Source organism: Leishmania panamensis (assembly GCF_000755165.1).
Source record: "Leishmania panamensis strain MHOM/PA/94/PSC-1 chromosome 13 sequence".
Taxonomy (NCBI): domain Eukaryota; phylum Euglenozoa; class Kinetoplastea; order Trypanosomatida; family Trypanosomatidae; genus Leishmania; species Leishmania panamensis.
The window spans coordinates 235859-251551 of NC_025858.1; the positions used below are offsets into that span (position 1 = coordinate 235859).

General features: G+C 61.0%; 3 protein-coding genes across 3 annotated transcripts, besides 1 other annotated feature; all 3 read right to left on the minus strand.

Annotated features, from left to right (window-relative positions):
- Positions 1–867: 867 nt before the first annotated feature.
- Positions 868–7014, minus strand: LPMP_130650 (hypothetical protein; the record flags this gene model as incomplete). Its single annotated transcript, XM_010698845.1, has 1 exon — positions 868–7014. One exon carries the CDS (start codon positions 7012–7014, stop codon positions 868–870), a length of 6147 nt encoding a protein of 2048 aa, XP_010697147.1.
- An 870-nt stretch (positions 7015–7884) lies between these two features.
- LPMP_130660 (hypothetical protein) lies at positions 7885–9555 on the minus strand (the record flags this gene model as incomplete). The annotated part of the gene is made up of 1 exon (XM_010698846.1): positions 7885–9555. One exon carries the CDS (start codon positions 9553–9555, stop codon positions 7885–7887), a length of 1671 nt encoding a protein of 556 aa, XP_010697148.1.
- A 1257-nt stretch (positions 9556–10812) lies between these two features.
- On the minus strand, positions 10813–12660 carry LPMP_130670 (protein kinase, putative; the record flags this gene model as incomplete). The annotated part of the gene is made up of 1 exon (XM_010698847.1): positions 10813–12660. The coding sequence occupies one exon, from the start codon at positions 12658–12660 to the stop codon at positions 10813–10815; it is 1848 nt and encodes a 615-aa protein (XP_010697149.1).
- Positions 12661–13021: 361 nt separating this feature from the next.
- Positions 13022–13319: a repeat region.
- Between the last annotated feature and the right edge of the window lie 2374 nt (positions 13320–15693).

Sequence of the window (15693 nt, forward strand, 5' to 3'; positions counted from 1 at the left end):
ATGCTAGCCCACATCACCCCCCCCCACCTTGACGAGAGAGTGGGATAGCCACACATAGTCACCGAGAGGGAGAAAGTCGTAATGTGCAGCGTGCCGCTTTGTTTTCTTACGACATTAGTCTCTTCCTGAAACACCTTCGTGTTGTTGGGAGAGACGAAGAGTGCACGAGGGGTTCCGCGGGGGGGGGGGAGGGGGGAGGAGCGGCGGCGGCGGCCGCGGCGCGGTGGGTAACGTAAAAGGAGAAACGGGTAAAACACAAAGCATAAGAGGGGAAGCGAGACGACCCCCCCCACCAACACACATACGCCTACACAAGCGGGGGAGGGGAGAGTCGACAAGAAGAAACTTCAGCAGACTCAATCTCGTCCCCTCGCCCCCCGCTTTACACTTTCTCCCGTTGTCACTCGATTGACGGCGGCAGTGTCGGTGCGTGTTTATCAGATCCCCACGCACACGCGTACGTGGCCTACACTCCTCACAACTCAGAGGCGCTCGCAGCTGCGAACGTCATGCGGGGCTGCCGTGGCTCACCGACCGAGCGACACTCTTGTCCCCACGTGGAGCTGCCGTGGTGCTGCTCACCACGCTCGTCGATGTGGGGCAAGACAGAGAAGAAGCGTCGACTGTGTCATGTACGACTGCACGATGCGTGTGTATGTGCGCGTGCGTGCATGAGCGCCTTGTAACCGACACTGCTGCCGACTGCGATGGCTCTGTCGCGCTTGAGGGCGTCGATGACGGTCGGGCGGGGGCCAGCGGTCAGTCCCTGCGATGTGGCTTGCGCCCCCCTTCGTGCGGGGTTGGTGTAGCCAGCCTCCCTCCCCCACTCCGCTGGCCGCAGCGTCGAGACTGCCGGCACGGAGGCGCTCATTCCTTCCGACTGCCGGCGCCGCCGCTATCACCGTCATCGGAGAAGTCGACTGTGGTGATGTCCTTCCCGTTCTTTCGCGAGCTTCCGCCCTTCTGCTGCGCGTGCCTTCCCCAATAGGCGGTGTCACTCACCTGCACCACATCCCCCGTGACGGTGGCGAACAGGAAGGCCCTGCCAGAGCCGTCCGAGTCGCAGATCTCGTGGTACACGATGCGGTGCTTCAGTAGCGCGTTGCCACCCATCAGCCGCACAAGGGCTTGCACGGTGCACACAATCTCTGTCTCGGCACGCTGAAAAAACATGTTGAGGCCGTCGCCGGTATCGGTTTCATAGTCTTCGCGGATGAAGTGCTGTGAGAGGCGGCCGAGGTAGCGCACGATGGAGCGGCCGGCAATGTAGTCGAGCGGGGTGAAGTGCACCACAGGGATGAGAATCTGCAGCTGCGATACATCCTTCGGTAGGCGCGCTGCGGGGTTGCCGTAGTTGGCGTCGCGTGCAGCCCCAGCCATGGAGGATGAGTCGCCAGCGGTGCCACCCATTAGCATGAGTGACCTGCCATTCTCCTCAGCTGCCCTAGCCGAGGGATTCAACACAAAGGGCGAGGTCAGCCACTGTCGCTTCTGCTGCCGCTTTCGCCGATCTCCCGTGCCACTGGCGGTGGCACGGCCGACGAGGCTCTTGATGGACTGTCTGGCTGCGCGGACAAAGGTGTTCCAGCGCCGCGACAGCGAGTTTGCACGCGAGCCGCGACTATCTCGGTACTCGGCGTAGGTCGAGATATGCCGCACTGGGGCGGCGGTGTCCTCCGAGACGGCGGTGGCGACGCCACTCCACACGCGCGGCGGTGACAGGGTGATGTCCTGCACATACGGCATGGAGAAAGGCGCGTTACTGGCGATGAACAGTCGCCGCGCGTCGAGGTACGCCGGTCCAGAGCCAACCGTCGCTAGCACGGAACTCATCGCTAACATGTCGCTCATCAAACTCGCCGCATGAGCCTTGTGGTTGTGCGCTGCGCACGCAGTCGCATAGGCTGCCAGTGGCTGCGGCATGGACGGGTTCTGCGCCGACGGCGTCTGCCGTGCTGCAGCAGCTGCTGCGTGCCCGCCCGACGAGGTAGTGACGAGGTTGTTACTGGCGACGTCCGTCACCAGAGGAGAAAGCAGGGGCGTATGAGGTGTCCACCGCAGGTAGGGTGAGGGGTTGCCAGAAGTGGCCCGCTGTCCCGCGGCGGAGCCGCCGCCGTGGTTGCTCTGACTTGCCTGACTTGGATGCTGCTGCTGCTGCTGCTGCTGGTACTGCCGTAGACCCGACAGCGACTCCATCGCGTAATGCATGCACACGCGAAAGGCGCGATCTTCGAGCTCAAGAAGCTGATGCCTCGCGCCAGCACTACTGACCACCATTAGACAGCCCTCGAGTCGCAGCTGCAGTTCAGCGCTGTTCGGCACGAACATCATCTCCACTCGCAGGTTCACAACACGCAGCCACAGCGGCTGCCCGCTGCGCATCGCCATACGACAGGCCCTATGCACAAAGGCGCGCTTGGCGTCCGCGCAGTACTCATTAAGAAGCCGCGTGGTGAGCGCCATGCGACCTGCTGCGGCTGTCCCACCACCGGCGTTCATGCCGTCTCCTCCACCGGCTGTCCTGGGTACGGGGCCACTGTAGCTTTGGTAAGCACTTCTGCCGCCCATCACGTTGGCTCCAAGAACACTGCTTTCCCCAGTGGTGGCACGGGAGCCAGGACTGACGGCCCTATTCCCACTGCCTGTCAGCACGGCTGCCCCAGCGCCACCGCCAACGGCAAACGGAAAGGTTGACGCACGCGAGTAGCGCCGATACAGCACGATGCGTTCCTGCAAGTCGAAGGCGTTCGCGCTGTCCGGCACGTACGGCAGCGTGAGCAGCACCCCATCCTCGAAGTTTGTAGCGTCCACCATGCCCAACATCATGTCCGCCTCCTCGACATCGTCGATCTTGACCACATAGTCGCGCGCCTTTGTGCGGACGCCGCCGCTGGTTGTGCGCCATTCATCGGCGGGTGCGTAGACATCTTCGTCCGTCTCACTCGACTCCGTCAGCACCCACGAATGCAGAGACGTGTTAGAGGATGACGTACTGAAACGGCTGCTGGACGAGGAGCGGGAGGAGCTGTACGATCGCGACGATAACATCACTGCAGAGGGGGAGGGCGAGTGTGACTTCGACGACGTGGGCCCTCGTGACTGAGAGCCAGAGGTGGCGCCCATTACCCCTCTAGCGCCAGTTGCTGCTGCTGCTGCTGCGACAGCGACAGCGGCGGCCCTCGTGCTCGCCTGCCGCGTGCGACGGTGTCGGCGCCGTTTCTGAGCCGGTGCGACTGCGGTGTTGCTGCTCTGGCCGCTGCGCAGCGACTCATTTCCCGACGCCGGCGACAGAAGCGCGTCTGTCACCGAGGAGGACTTCGAGAAGCCATGCGACGTCGGTGACGATCCGCGGTTGCCATGACTACGATGGCGCCGACGTCGACGGCGATGCCGCTTACGCCGCTTGAATGCGGAGGAAGAGGAGCCGGTACGTGAGGATGACGATGTGGTGAAAAAGCAAGCGGTGAGGGCGGCGTTGGGCGCCTTCGTGCCAGCCGAGTCGACGTCACGAGCATCGTCTCTAGACCCATCACCTCGTCGCCTCGTTGCTGACACCGCTGGCGACGGCCCATTCCCGTTGACGCCTGGCATCGCAGACGACTGCACCGCAGCGGCGGACCTCGAAGAGCGGTTGCTGGAGGAAGAGGAAGACGAGGTTGAAGAGGTGCTCCGACTGCTGCTACTGATACGTGCGTTGTTGCGGCGGCGCCGGCGTAAGGCGATCACGTCGCGAAGCCTCACCACACTTTCCTTGTGCGCGATTTGCGGGTCCACCACGGTCATACGAGGCAGCCGCGGCACGGGCAGGCCTGCCAAGCGACAGCCTGATCCTGTCAGCATGCCGACAATGGCGTCGTGCCCGACAACGATGGAGACTCGGAGAGAGAAGCACGCGTTCAGCTGCTGTAGGCGTAGGTTAAAGAGGAGCTGCTTGTGCAGGGCAAACTCAATGAAGGGAAGTGCCTGCGACACTGCCATGGCGAGCTCGACCCCCTTCACGTTTGGCTTTGGCTTTGACACGGCCACCTGCACTAGCCGCGGTGGTGCCTCGCAGTTCAGCTCGACGGGCAGCGTGCACGCAGCTAGCAGCACGTCCGGAACGGGCTTGTTGTGGCAGATGGTACAGACGTGGTGCATGAGGAGATCGCTGACTTCGCCGGCGAGGAAGCCCAGGCCGCCCTTCCGACGCGATCCTTCATAGAGGTGCAGAAGAGTACAATTGCGCTTAGACGCCACACGCTGCTTCTGCCAGCAAAACAGGTGCTCGGGGCCAGCGCGCAGTGATGCGGCGGACATGTCGAGCATCACCGCCGTACCATACAAGGAAAGCAGAACGACGTCTTCGTGATATTGCGTCTCCTCTTCGTAGCCTAGCACGGTGTTGCAGTGAAATGCCCGGGCGTTGGCGCGCAGTTCCTCGCGCAGCTCCATCCACCACGCATCGCGCTCCTGCGAGATTATTTGCCGTGACTTGACACGCGAGACAATCTTCACCGAGCGGGCGCAGATGTAGCCGCCGATGTGGTGAATGGAGCCGGCCGGAAGGTCCTTGACGGTGAGTATCGATATCGTGACCCGCGTTGGCGAGCCGCCACCAGCCGCGGTGTTGCCCGCAGTGACAACAGCTTTCGCGGTCGGTGGCGCAGTTAGCGCTGGTGCGGGAACCAGGCTGGCTGCGGCAGTCGTCGCCGTGGTGTCGGTTGGGCCGCTTCGCATCATCAGGTTCGCATGGGACGACGACTGCTGCTGCTGCTGCGATGGCGGCGGCACGAGCGCTTCAGCGGACATGAGTGTAGCGGCGTCCATAGAGTGCGCCAAGAAGCTGCGGCTGTAGGGCAGGGAGAAGCACAGAGGACTGTTGGCGAGGGTGGAGGCCGTCGGTGAGTAGTGGTGCGTTGTGGAGTTGGCACTCTGCGCGCCAACTAGAGTGGAAACCGGCGTAGCTGCGCTGGGCTCCGCCACACCACACCCATTCTCGAGTGACAGCGGCGGCACTGCTGAGTCACCGACGCTGTCTCCTGTCTCCGTGGCGCTCTCGTACGTTTCTTGTGCTGCTCCCGGCGACTGGACTGTTGTCGATGCAGCCGCCTCTATGCTCGAGAGCGGTGTACTTGTCCCTGACACCGCGACCACGAGCTGGTCAGACTGCAGCTTCTGTGACGTAGTGCCGAACTGTGAGGCGCAGGCCGAGATGGGAGGAGGCAGCACATGATCGTGCGCGGTCGTGAGAACGGAGGAGGGGGTGGTCGTTGGCGGAAGCGGCAGCAGAGGCGGCATCTTGTTGCCCAGTGCGACGGAGTTCGCTGAGTGAGTCGTCCCCGATGGGGTAACCGGGGTGGAGGCGCCGCCGGCGTTCCCGCCGCCACCTCCGTTGCTCGGGATTGGTGACACGCCGTACGGCGGCAGTATGGGGCTCTGCGACTGCGGTGGCGCTGTAGTGATCGACGCATTGGGGAACTCCGCCTGATATGCTGCCATAATGTTGGACTGGATGTAGCGCGTCTTGCCGCGCAGAAACGCCTCCATCTCGCGCTGGTCCACGTACTTCACGTGCGACACCACACACGGCGTGCCGTACGCTCGAACGATAATTCCGTTCGGCTCCATGTCGAACTCCTCCACGTAGCCAAGTACCGCGTTGCACTGCAGCTCGACCACCTTGCGCGCTAGTTGCCGGCGCACCTTGCCGCTGAGCTTGAAGAGCTGAATAACACGGGCGTCGTTGATGCTGCGGCTGCTGCGCAGGTTTGTGAAACGCACGTGCTCGGGGTCGGCCTTGACGATGAGCTCCTCCATCATGCTGTGCGTCGACTCCACGCGAAACACCGCCGGATCAAGTCGCCAGACGCTAAACACGAATATACCCTCTTCTTCCGCTGCCAGCGTCGGGTGATCTACACGGGCCGCCCGCAGCGGGTCCAAGTCCTGTTCCACCAGGAAGGGAAGCAGTGCCGGTGAGGGAAGAGGCAGCGGCATCGCAGCCGTCGCAGGACTCTCTACCACTGCTGCCATCTGTGTTGTGATGGCGCCGGATGGCCTGACAAGCAGGGCGGACAGATCGTAGCGAGACAAGTTTGCGCTGGGGCCGATCACCGGCTTGGCGGAGCTGTTCATGGTGGTGGCGCTGATGTTGTTGTTCGCTAAGTTGAGGCTTGCGCCGGTGAGGGATGGTAGGTCTGCGACCGTGTCAGGCGCGCTGCCGCAGTGGGAGGAGACGTGCAGCTGCGCCTTAGACGAGTTCCGCGCGCGTGTGGACATCCGTAACGACGATCGGTGCTGGTGGTGGTGGTGGCCAGCGCTGGAAGTCGAAAGGCCGACGCTCTCGTTGTTGTTGTTTACGTTGACGCTGTTGGCAAAGGCTTTGCAGGGATCATTGAAGGAGGCCGTTGGGTTCTGCTCAGCGCTGCTCTGCGCCGTTGTCGCTGCGTTGAGGCAAGACGCCGAAGTAGCCATTGTGAAGCTCACGCTGGTCTCATTCGTGCGGGGGTTGCTGCTCGCGTGTTGGGCGTGACTGCCGTTGCCACCTTGTGCGGTGGCCGCCAGTGACGGCGAGCGCTCGGCGACGCGGGGGTCAAGCCGGCGCACGTAGCGCTCTGGTAGCGCCGGCGCCAGCGGGTTTTCGGCGGCATGGAACTTAATGCGGATGGTAAGGCGAATATCGCCGTGTAGGCCGGCGCCAGAGTCGAGGAGCGGGAACCACCCTGACATGACTGGATTGGCGCGGTAGATGATGCTGTTGCAGTCCAGCAGCACCATGCCGACAATGTCGTCGCGGCTGATGATGTCGTGGTCGTACACGCGGATCTCTAGCGGGTCCTCCTGCAGCACGAGCAGGTCTGCTGTATCGAAGCGCACGTCGTGCTCCCAGACCGGGTTTCGGGTGAGATGCGCAATGTCGGTGGTGTGCTCCATGTCGTCGAACTTCACGACGACGTAGGGGTCGGCCAGCCCGGTTGCCCGGTCCATGATCGGGAGGTCACGCGCTTCATGGACGGTCACCTTCAATGTAGCCATCACGCACCCGCACAGAAAGGCAAACACTCAAGAGCGACACGAGAAGCGTCTGCACGCTCAGCCCTCCCCCTCTCTCTATCTACTCGCTCGTAGGGCGGATGCAGGCGTATTCACGCGGAGTAGAAAAGTGTGTTGGGTTCGCTCTCTCTTCGCGTCTGTTCTCAGGCTCACAGTCGCAGGCATCACTGGGGTTGTGAGCGAGCGTTCCGTGCAATGGATGATCCCAAGAATGAACAGCAGCCACACGCACACGCACACCATCGCCGGTGATGCCCAAAATAACAAGACAGAGTGCAGGGACAGCGGGGGGGGTGGAGGAAGGCGTTGAGGAAAGGAAGGCAGGGGTGGGAGAGGAATGGGGTGTGGTGGGGGAGCAGAGGAGAGAGAAGGCACCGGGACTGTGCTCAGCTGTGTAGATGGATGAACGTGGCACATTCACCTCCTGCACACGCGCAGGCGCACCCAATGCCACACTGCCGTGTTGGTGTCAACACGCCTCCCCCCGCACGCCGAGCAGGGGTCTGTTTCTTCTGTGGTTTACCTCTTCTCTGTTTCCTCTCATCGCTTGTCTGCGTGTTCAAATACTCACTGCACGCTGCACGGCAAAACATGACCCACGGATACTCCGGAGATGAAGTCGCACACACTCATGCATGTCCGAATCTGCTGGGTTGAGGACGAGGAGTTACCTAGCACACCTTCATGACTGTTTCTTCTTCTCTCCCAAAGCCACATCGGCGCACAAACGCCTTGTGTCGAGTCGCTTCAGCTCTTTTCTAAGCGAAAGCGTTGCGCAAGAGAGAGAGAGTGTGTGTGTGCGTGTGCGCCTGTGCGAGTCTCTGCGCGTGTGAGGGGGGCTTCTCTCGCTTTCTACATGACACCAGCGGGGCCGACGGGTGTGCCGGACCGCATCCACTGCTTCCACAGCGAAAGAAGCTGCGCGGCAAAGCACACATTTGGGCGGACTTGAGGACGCGCCTGCACCAACGCACTCAGCAGGCCGTCAAAAATGCTGAGGGGCGCTGCTGCGGCTGAGAGAGCCGCACGCAGCTGTGGCGCGAACACGTCCATGTAGAAGAGCATCACTACACTGGGACTACGTGACACACCGAGTTGGCAGTGCACGATGCAAGCAGGAGTGGCCGAAGCCAGCGAAGCGCCGTAACTCACGGTGGCGGGGTTGGCTGGCCCTAGCGGACGCGCCGCTGCCGTCTGAGGCTTCTCGAAGTGGCCTGCCACAAATCGGCGCAACTCCGTCACGTGCGAGCGTGTGAGAGTTCGTATTGCGGGGGTGCAAGAAGGGGTGCCGAGGGACGTACTTGAGGTCGACGACGCCGTTGTTGTTGATGCAGCACACCAGGTATGCAGCTTGGCAAGGGTCTGCGTTACGGGGCCGAGAGGTCCGCCTGCTGCATCACCGCAGCCGGTCGCCGCCTGAAGCAGAGGTGTGGTGAGGCGGTGCACGCGCTCCAGCCGAGTGGCATGTGTGTCCTTGACGCAGAGAACTACACCGTAGATAGGGACGTCTATGGTCCACTCATAGAGCTGCGAGACACAACTCCCAAGCTGAGAGATGTCACTGGTGGTGGTGGCAGAGGGTGCGCCTTTACTAGCCACCTCGCCAGCGCTGTGCACTTCGGCAGCAGGCCTCTCAAGAAGCTGCTCCAGCAAGTCTCCTAGCTTAGAAATCTGACGCAGACAGGCCTCCTCGTGGTGGCGCACGCACGAGTCGAAAACTTCTAAGGCACGCGCAACACACGAGTCAGCGACAGCTTCGGCATCCACATCCTCACTGCTGTCGGTGCCCGGCGCTCTGCTGCCGTAACCGGTCCTCGATGCGACAGACGCGCACTGCTCAGCGTCCAGCGCCAACTCAGCCATCATCTCTGAGGAAAATATGGGCACCGGACTCGAACGCAAGATGATGCGACAGTTGGCGGTTGTGCTGGATGTTACGGGTGCATGACCCCCACTGGGCACATGTGCCTGACAGAGCCCGGCGTTGTCGCCAGCACCGTCGCTTTCGCCCCCCACGCACTGAACAACGTACACGACGTCTTGCGTGCTCTGACGAGGTGCAGAGGTTGCGGGCCACCACGGCAGTGGCGCGGCTTGCGGAGAGGCATTGCCATCGCCTGGGGCCGAGGCGCGTGGCGCCGGGGCGGCCCGCTTTGTCATTGTTTGTCCAAGGAGCGAAAGCACCAGGCGCACAAAGGTTGTATTGCCCGCTGCTGTTGCTGACGGGGGCTGGTCCATTGACTGCGCCGTGATCTCTTCCACCGACGGCGTTGCAGACGCTGTCGGCGGCGAGGCTGGCAGCTGAACGCTTTGCAGGAGAAGCTGGCGCTTGCGCGCTAGCCTCGAGACACAGAGAAGACTCGTGAGAAAAATATGACCCATGACAGGCAGGGGAGTCTGTTCGCAGTGTCCATCTTGTAGTGCGCTACCGCCGCTGCTGGGCGATGTACACGCAGTGGAGATGCCGTTGATGAAATGGATGACAGCCGGGGTCGTGTCGCAGAGTGTGTCGGAGCAAAACATGACTACTGCAGTCCTCCATCGCGTTGCAAGGAAAGGTGCTGTGCACCTCTGTGTGCATGCATACGTGTGTGTGTGTGTGTGTGTGTGTGTGTGGAGGGCACAGAGAGTGGGGGTGGTGGTGATTGGGAGATAGGACAGGTTGAGGGAAAGAAGAGAGCACAAAGGAAATGAGAGTGATGGCGAGCGCGTGCTGGCATTGTGTGTGTGTGTGTGTGGGTATTGTAGTGCCGGAGACAGTGAATATGGGCGTTTGGTGCGCTGCGTACTGCGCCCAAGAAGCGGGAGAGGAGGAGGAGCAGCGGCAGAAGGGCGCTTTCTACGCTACGTTTTCTACCGTGCCTTTTAGCTTCGCGCGTGCGCTCGCGCTCTCTCTCTGCCTCTCGCGGTGCTCCTGATACACACATGTGTTCATCATCACGCCCATACCCGGATGACGAGGGGGGGCGTGGGGCACCTCAGCGCGTGGCGTATCAGGGATTCATCACCCCCCCTCTACATGCCAATCCAGGTCTGTTGTTGTTGTTGATGATGATGACGACACACACAGGGGTCAAGTGCCTTCGACATCGGGGGGAGGGGGGACATTGGAGCAATTGACCGCTACGGTTGTCTGCGACTGGGGTCCTGGGGGACCCTTCGACCAGTGCACAGCGTACAAGCGAAGAGAAAAAAAGCAAGCATACATCCGATGCAGACGTCACAGAGCGATGCGGAGAGGGCCAGCAGATGCCTCACCGCCGACAGTCAGCGCACGAATTTACAGTTTTTGTTGTTCGGTCGTCGCTATCCCGCCTCTCTCTCTGTTCGATTCGAGCGACTTCGCCATCGCACAAAGAGAGAGAGAGAGGAAGAGCTGATCGAGAGCACAACCACACAGCTCGGGAGCTAAGAGGAAAACATAAAAACAAAAATACGAGGGGGGTTGGGCGCGCGGTGGCAGTGGTGACCGCAAGTGGAGCGGGTGGGTGGGGTACCAGGGGTGAGGTGCAGGGCAGTAAGCACGTGTATCAAGTGCAGCCACTCATCCCATCCAACCAGTCCGCCAACCTTCTCCCTCTCTTCTCCCCAACTCTCACCTCTCCGCTTCATCGCCGTTCATCGGAAGACATCCCCTCCCTCCACACGCGCAAGAACACCTACATGCATGCGCACATGTCTGGCGTGGCCCAGTCTCAACCAGGACAGGGTGCCTCTCGCTACCAAAGGTGTGGGTGGTGTGCGCGTCCGATGCCCCCCTCCCCCTACAACCTCCCCTACCTAGGGATCTTCTGCCTTCGGCGCCTTCGGCTCCTCCAGCTCCTCCTCGTGCTTTGCCACAAGGGAGTTCCACAGCTCCTTCACCTCTGGATGACGCTGGAGAAAGAGGTTCCACAGGAACGCTCGCCCGCTCACCGGCTCCGATATGTCCTCGGGTCGCACCGAAGGCGCGCGCTTCACAGTGTCGTCCGGGTCAATCACCGGGTCGTACCCGTCTTTAGTGAAGAACGCGTTATGCAGCGCCGCCTGGATTGTGATGCGCTCCCGCGGGTCCCAGCGCAGACAGTCGATGATGAGACCCACCTCATCCTCGTCCTCGTCGCCGTAAGGGCTCCGCAGGAGCTCCGCTAGCGTTGGCGTGATGGTGCATGGCGGCGGCGCTGTCTTCACTAATTTTTTGATGGAATTAATGAAGAGCTCCCTCGTCTCCTTGTCTCGATACTCAGCGATAGACTCGATGGCGCTCGCAGATGGCTGACCCAGCACACGGAAAATGCTCAGCAGCTGGTACTTGCCGCCCATAGAGGTGGTGTAAAAGAGGGGGCGGCCAATCAACATTTCAGCCGCAATGCATCCGATGGACCACACATCGACGCCGTGGAAGCTATCGTGGTCCATGAAGCCCATTGTGCTGTTGATGGCGACCGTCAGCGTCTCCGGCGCCGCGTACCATTGAGTACAGTTGTCCAGCACTGTCTGCACGTAGTCGGCAGTCGCGTTGAGCCCGACATCGCGGCCCTGGCCGAAGTCGGTGATACGGGTGCCGTAGCTGCGGTCGAGCATGATGTTCTCTGGTTTTAAGTCTCGGTGAATTACCGGGCACAGATGAAGGTAGCCGACGCCGCGGAAGATCTGATACAGGATAAACTTTCGGTAATCGCGGGTAAGGGAGTGGAGCGCGACCGTCGTCAGCGGGCAACAGACAGGAACGCCTTCTGCGTTGTCGCTGCCACCCTTCTTCTCCTCTATACCGTCCTCAGCTGCGGTCTTGACGAGAGAGGCGTCATGATCGCCCGTTGGCGCTGCGGAGGTAGCTGCGCCTGGGTGGTCTGATGACGTCGGGGCAGCAGCGCCGGTCTCGTCCCCACCATCCTCTGTGCCTTGTCTACTGCTTTGCCCAGTGCCCTTGTGCGGCTTGGCCACTGCCTGGTCCTCCTCTTGTGCTCCGGGGTTTGCCTTCAGGTGTGGCGCCTGCCCAGAGGACTCGGCGCGAGCGGCCTCTGCCTTCTCCTCGTTGCACTTAGCGATCAGCATTTTCACACGTCGCATCCACGTCTCGTACGCCGGCGCCAACTCAGCCGCCGTCACTGTGGTGGAGTCGAGTACCTCGCGTAGTGTGTAGTCCATTTTTTTCATAACAACGTAGACGCTATCAAAGGTGAGCTGCAGCTGCAGGATCGAATGATAGGTCATCATATCCACCTCGCCGAGAGGAATGAAGAAATCGGTTGCCGACATGACGTTGTCGTGCTGAAACGTCATCATTAGCTGAATTTCCCGAGTGGCGCACAACCACATGCGCGACTGATTGCTTTCGAAGAGCTGGTGCAGCTTCTTGACGGCGACGAGGGTGTTGGTATCGTAAATCTCATCTCGCTCCTCCGGCGTGAGCGAGTCGTCCTCGTACTCCTCCGGTGGCTTTACCTGGAACCTCTCTACAAGGTCGTTGTCACGCGCGGAGCAGACATAGCCGTAGCTTCCCTGGCCGATTGGGCCGACAGCCTCGTAGCGGGAGAGCAGCTCGAACAGCTCCATCGTCTCTTCACCGTTCTGATTGAACACCATCATGCACCGCTTCGAAGCGAGCGGGTGTCGCAGGATGGTGCTCAAGGACTTCGGTTGTGCCATGACGTTGACTACAGAGTTCGGTGCGTGTGTGTGTGTGTGCGTATATGCGCTGAGGACGCGGGCGGCCTCTGCAGTCACTACGGTTGCGTCGCCGCTTGTCTCCAGAGGGCTGCAGCACCTAGAATGAGAGAGGAGAGACAGGGGGAGAAGAATGAAGGCGCCGCTAAGAAGGGAGGGCATTCCACCGCAGAACAGTTGATGAGCAGCGAGTTGAGGTGTGCAAGCGGACCAGCAGAGATTGACGGAAAATGTTCGGTCTTGAGCGCGTCCCTCTTTGCAGCACCACACCTAAATTCCTCCTCGTCGCGAGCGAGCCAGCCACCCCCCTTTCTCGTCCCTTCTGCGGTTGCGCACTGCGCTTAGGGCGGAAGCAGTAGCGTCTGTCGTGAGGGTAGCAGGGGGGTGGTCTAGGCGCACGCCGAAGGAGCACAGGGATGAGGTCGATCAGCTGTGGATTACGGCACCCCGAGGCCCTGAGCCGGGCCAGCATGTCGTATTTCGCCTTCAGTGGCTTCAAGCCGGGGCACTCCAGAATGTGGCATGTGGGGACTCCCCTCACATGGGAGTCTGAAGGACTCGATGGGGTACTTTGGGAGACTCTCGTCATATGCCTCCGACATCTGCGGCTCGTCAGCCCACCCGGTCGGATGGCGAAGGTGTTAGCAGGGCTGTAGGCAGAAGAAAGCGGAAAGAGTAAAGGACCATCACGGGGGAGGGGGTGGTGTGGGCGAGAGAGGGAGTGCGCTGACACCCCCCCCCCCCCCACACACACGCACACACACGTACACGTACACATGCATACTCAACAGAACTGTCATGATCTGGCGCAGGTGATATCGTCTCCACTGACCGCCGCGTCCAGGGCAGGAGGAGCCACAGGAGCACAACTTGCAGCGGCAGAGGGTACACAACACTTGCTGAGAGTCCATAGAAGAAGACACCTTCCTTGAATGCAACTGACTCATGGCAAATGCCCGCCAGCACCGTCGCACCCCAACTCCCTACAACGGTGATGCCGAGCAGTGCACTGGCGCATCCCATGCTCCCCCCAAAACAGGTGTTGCAGTGCGTAGAAGGAGAGTCGAAGGTAGGCGTGCCGCTCAAGAGAAGTGAGAGCGCCTTGGCGCGACGCGTGACCGTTTTGCTGGTCTGTGTGACACGAAGGTGCCCACTGGCGCAGCTCAGCATCGTTGTACCTACACAGTTCAAGCAGAGAGCCAGCAGCGCCGTGGCGTATGAGTGGCGTCGAGACAGCCCCCCCTCCGGCACGCCCCATCGAGCTGGATCGCGCCCGCGGTGGTGATGCCGACGAAGCCACCGAACATTAAGCTGTAGACTGTTCATGGCAACGTTACCCATAACGCCACTTATCGCCGCCTGAACACGCCCTCGCGATGGGGAGTACCTCAAAGCGCCATGCATCTGCACAGTTGGCTGCGAGAGCGCCGGAATGTTACGACTTACCAAGCACTGGCGCAAGCTAGGGCTGTACGTGGCGCTGACAGCAGCGGCCACCAACGCCGTGGAGGAGCAGCAGCAGGGGGGGGGGAGGAAGTGTTACTGCGGCTCATGAGAGTTGCACTGACGCCAAACTGTATGACCTGCGATTATGCAGACTTCAGAAGGTTGCCTATAAAGAGCGCTGGCGTCGCACTGAGCACGCACATGCGCAGGAAGAACGCCGTGTTGGCGGCGAGGTTGTTGCGGATGAGGATGAGGCCATAGAAGTAGCGGAGGATTGCTATCGCAGTGCCCACGGCGAGGGTACGGAAGGCGCCGCGCAGTCACGCGGCGGCGATCTCAGGGTTGCCCTGGCGGCGTCCGTGCTCCTGCGTGGAAAGAGCGTCGATGGTTGAGCGGAAGCTGACCCTGATGCTCATGATGGTAAGGTTTGTGAAGCCCAGTCCTGCTGCCGCTGCAGCGAGCTGGGTTGTTGTCCGTTAGCGCTCTAAGAAGGTCGTTGTGATGATTATTCTGATACCCAGTGTATGTGCCACCGAGACTGGTACGACCAGCCGCAGGAGGAGGATGAGGGGCATCATGAGGAGCGGCAATTCAATCCGCTGCCACGGCTCTGGGACGATCGGTGTGTGACTAACGCAGGCGGCAATCATCTCCCACAAGGCCCCGCGCGCCGCTGCGGTCCCCCTAGCTGTCGCTGCTGCCACTGTCCGTGTTGCCCTCGATGTCGGACACCGCCACGGCGTCATTTCACGATGGCTTCGCACTGTCGAGAGGCGCAGTGACAGCCTCAGAGGAGGTGGAGGTGCGCGGTGCTGGGTGGAAGCGCGAGAGAACCTCGGTAGTGCTCCTGAGGAACTCGTGGTGGGACACCGGCAGAGGCAGATGTGTTGACTGGTTTGCTGCATCTCTGTGTGTCTCTTGCTCCTCTGACGGCTGCTAGTGCTGTGACTCGTGGCCACCATCACCTCATCTTACTTGCGGTGCATCATCACGACGGACGCTGCCGTGGCTGAGATGGGTAGTCTTGGAAGGGTAGAGGCCATCAACAGTAAGAACACAGTAATTGATCCCCACGAGAGAAAGAAAGCGCTCCAGGGCGAGTCTGTGGTTGACTGCGCGGCACTGCTGAAAACGATCTGTGGAAGGATGTAGCCGCAGAGAGAGAGAGGAAATCGATGAGCGTGTGTGTGTGTAGCGTACACAACTTTCCTGCGAGGGTGCGTGGGTTTGTGGGCGATGATGCGCATGACGAGCGGGGAGGGGGGGGGAGGTGAAGTCGGTTGGAGGAGGATGGGGAAGAGAGGCAGCAGTGCGGCGCGGGGTGAGGTGGACCCAAAGTGAGAAGAAGGGGTAACGGCGACGTCTTAGCAGTCGCTCGTCAAGGCTGCTTGAATAAGACGTAGAGTAGGGGGCGAGTATGAGGGGTGGGGTGGGGGTGGGGGGAGCACTTGGGGAGATGGTGCTGTCGTTGGATTTTAATTGGTTGTACTTCTCCCCCCTTATACAACGCAGGGGAAAGGGGGGAGGGGTTAATGACGCCGGTCTTTCCCTTGCACGACGAGGAGCAGG